At 41.6% G+C, this 2771-nt stretch overlaps 1 protein-coding gene across 1 annotated transcript in view; it reads right to left on the minus strand.

Moving 5' to 3' along the window:
• Positions 1-2771, minus strand: part of SLC26A4 (solute carrier family 26 (anion exchanger), member 4) — a 52298-nt gene that overhangs the window by 10456 nt on the left and 39071 nt on the right. The window contains exon 16 of the mRNA XM_006774938.2: positions 383-475. Within this exon, the coding sequence (XP_006775001.1) occupies positions 383-475 (93 nt within the window). The remainder of the gene's footprint in view (positions 1-382; positions 476-2771) is intronic.

Genomic DNA, 2771 nt, shown 5'->3' on the forward strand with positions numbered 1-2771 from the left:
CCTGAGCCTTTCCCCTTGCCATCCCCTCAGTCTGAAATGCCCCCCGCGGCCCTTCCCTCCTAGGGCAGCAGTTCTCAACCTGTGGGTCGCAACCCCTTTGGGGGTCGAACGACCCTTTCACAGGGGTCGTCTAAGACCATCGGAAAACACATATATAATTACATATGGTTTTTGTGATTAATCACTACGCTTTCATTATGTTCAATTTGTAACAATGAAAATACATCCTGCACATCAGATATTTACATTACGATTCATAACAGTAGCAAAATTACAGTTATGAAGTAGCAACGAAAATAATTTTATGGTTGGGGTTCACCACAACATGAGGAACTGTCTTAAAGGAACTTAGCAACCAAATTTCTAGGGATAAAATACTTACTGTAGACTTGATACATTTTTTAAAACCATCGACGTTGCCATAAAAAATAGGACTAGAAAACCTAAGAATCTTCATTCCTTCCGGTTCTTCAACCTAGCATTAAAAATAAATAAATAAATCTGAGATTAAACAATTTCAGGCCTCAAATATTCAATTAAATTCTGGCTAGTTAGTTAGAAGCTGAGTTACAATTGCTGAAAGGGGGTGGGTAGCATCACTCAACTGTCCTTAAGTAGGGGCCTCATCACAGTTGGGAGGCAACAGGTTACCCAAACTCCTGCACCTCCATAGTCCCACAGAAGGTCATACTAGGAAGGGCCTTAGAAAGCAATTATGCAACCCTCTGATTTCTGGATGAAAAAAACAAGCTCAGAACAATGACATGAGTTGCCTCAAGTTCATGCCACTGCTCCCTTTTTTTACCCCCAAATTCTTTTAAAATAAAAAATAAAAGTAGTAAAATCAAGGGGATCTGCACAAGCTGAGGCTTATGATGTCTTTTTTTTTTTTTTAAATAATCCTCACCTAAGGATATGTTCACTGATTTTTTTTTTTAAGAGAGAAGAGAAGGTGGGGAGAAAGAGAGAAACATCAATGTGAAAGAGTAACATCAATTGTTGCCTCCCATAAGCACCCCAACCAGAGATCAAGCCTGAAACCTACCTATGTGCCTTGACTGGGAACTGAACCCGCAACCTTTGGGTGTACAGGACGACACTCCAACCAACTGAACCACCCAGCCGGGGTTATGCTGTTATTTGCTTGTTCTTACCCTGACACAGAGTGGCCAGATGGAAAGTAAAACCCACAGAATTACAGGCTTGTATAGTCTTTAGGAATCATAACAATTATAGTCCAACTGCATCAAAGAAGAAAACAGAAGCCCTGAGAGGCTGAGTGACTCGGGCAAGGTCCGTAGAAGCTGGAGCCTAGAATTCAGAACTCAGAACCCAAAGCCAAGAGATTCTCTAGAATCATTTTTAGCTCTTAATGGCACCTGGCTCAATATAACTGAGGAAAATTGTGAAAACAAATTGAGTAGCAGCTACTGGAGTTCCAGATTCAGTGTCCAACCTTTTTGTTTGTTTGTTTTAAATGTTAAGGTAAAACTAGACTACAGCCAAGTGTGGCTCAGTTGGTTGGGCATCCTCCCATGCACTGAAAGGTCACAGGCTCAATTCCTGGCCAGGGCATGTGCCCAGGTTATGGGTGTGATCCCCAGTCTGGTGTGTGCAGGAGGCGGCCTGTGGATGTTTCTCACATTGATGTTTCTCCCTCCCTTCCTCTCTCTTTGAGATTAATAAAAACATATTTTTTAAATTAGACTACAACTTCCTAGGGTTCATATTTTTTAATTTAAAAAAACCATTTTTTGCTAAATTAGTGTTTTCTTCATTTTCTTTCTGTGCTTTTACATCTTTGTTTTCCCTTCTGGTCACTAAGCAATCTCATATGCAGGAATCATAAACCCATCAGTAAGATGTTTATTTTCTTTGTTTTTATTTCCTGTATTTTATATTATTTCTTCTAATTCCAAGGATAGAGCACAATGTCTAATAGGTTCTTGGTGACAGAGAACATGAAAATCTCTTATTAGAAATGAATGAAATAAATTTTTCAAGAATTTTAAACAATTTTATAGAAGATATGGATTACATAGCAGAGAAATAGAATTTTTCTTCCTCTTACTGATTTACATTTTTGTTAATGTCTTGCCTTTCAGCGGTATTAGTGTATGTGTCTAGGTCTGGGCCTTTGTGTGTACAGCAATTGCGTTCAGTGGGCATTTTGGATTTGAATGCGATGTTTTTCATCAATTTGGGGGAAATTTTGATATTTATTCAAATATTAAATCTGGGTGGAGGAAACCAAGATGGCGGCATAGGTAAACATCGGAGTTTGCTGCCTTGAACAACCACTTCAAAAATACAACTAAAAGACGGAACGGATATCATCCAGAACCACAGGAAGGCTGGCTGAGTGGAAGTTCTACAACTAGGAGGAAAGAGAAAGCATACTGAGACTCAGAGGAGGCGCAATGCTGAAGTAAAATACTAAGGTGCAGAGTGCATGTGGAGCGGGCTGGCAGCTGAGGGCACGGTTGTCATTTTCAATCGGGAGGGAGTCTCAGGCTCTGAGCTCCAGTTCCGGGCGAGTCTCTAGGGACCCAGACACAAACGGAAGAAGCGGAACTGTCTGGCATCGCTCAGAACACTGGGGCAGCTTTCTCTCCGTGGGGCTTGCAGCAATTACTGGGACACTGAGAAGCAGAGCCTCTGAGGGCAAGACTGAAAGCAGCCATAATTGCTAACCCTGCCCTGTAGATCCCCTGGGACCCGACCCGCCCACGCCCTGCAGGGAGACTTTTGCTGGATAGCCTCAGGCAAAG

This window comes from Myotis davidii, unplaced genomic scaffold (assembly GCF_000327345.1).
Source record: "Myotis davidii unplaced genomic scaffold, ASM32734v1 scaffold125, whole genome shotgun sequence".
NCBI lineage: Eukaryota > Metazoa > Chordata > Mammalia > Chiroptera > Vespertilionidae > Myotis > Myotis davidii.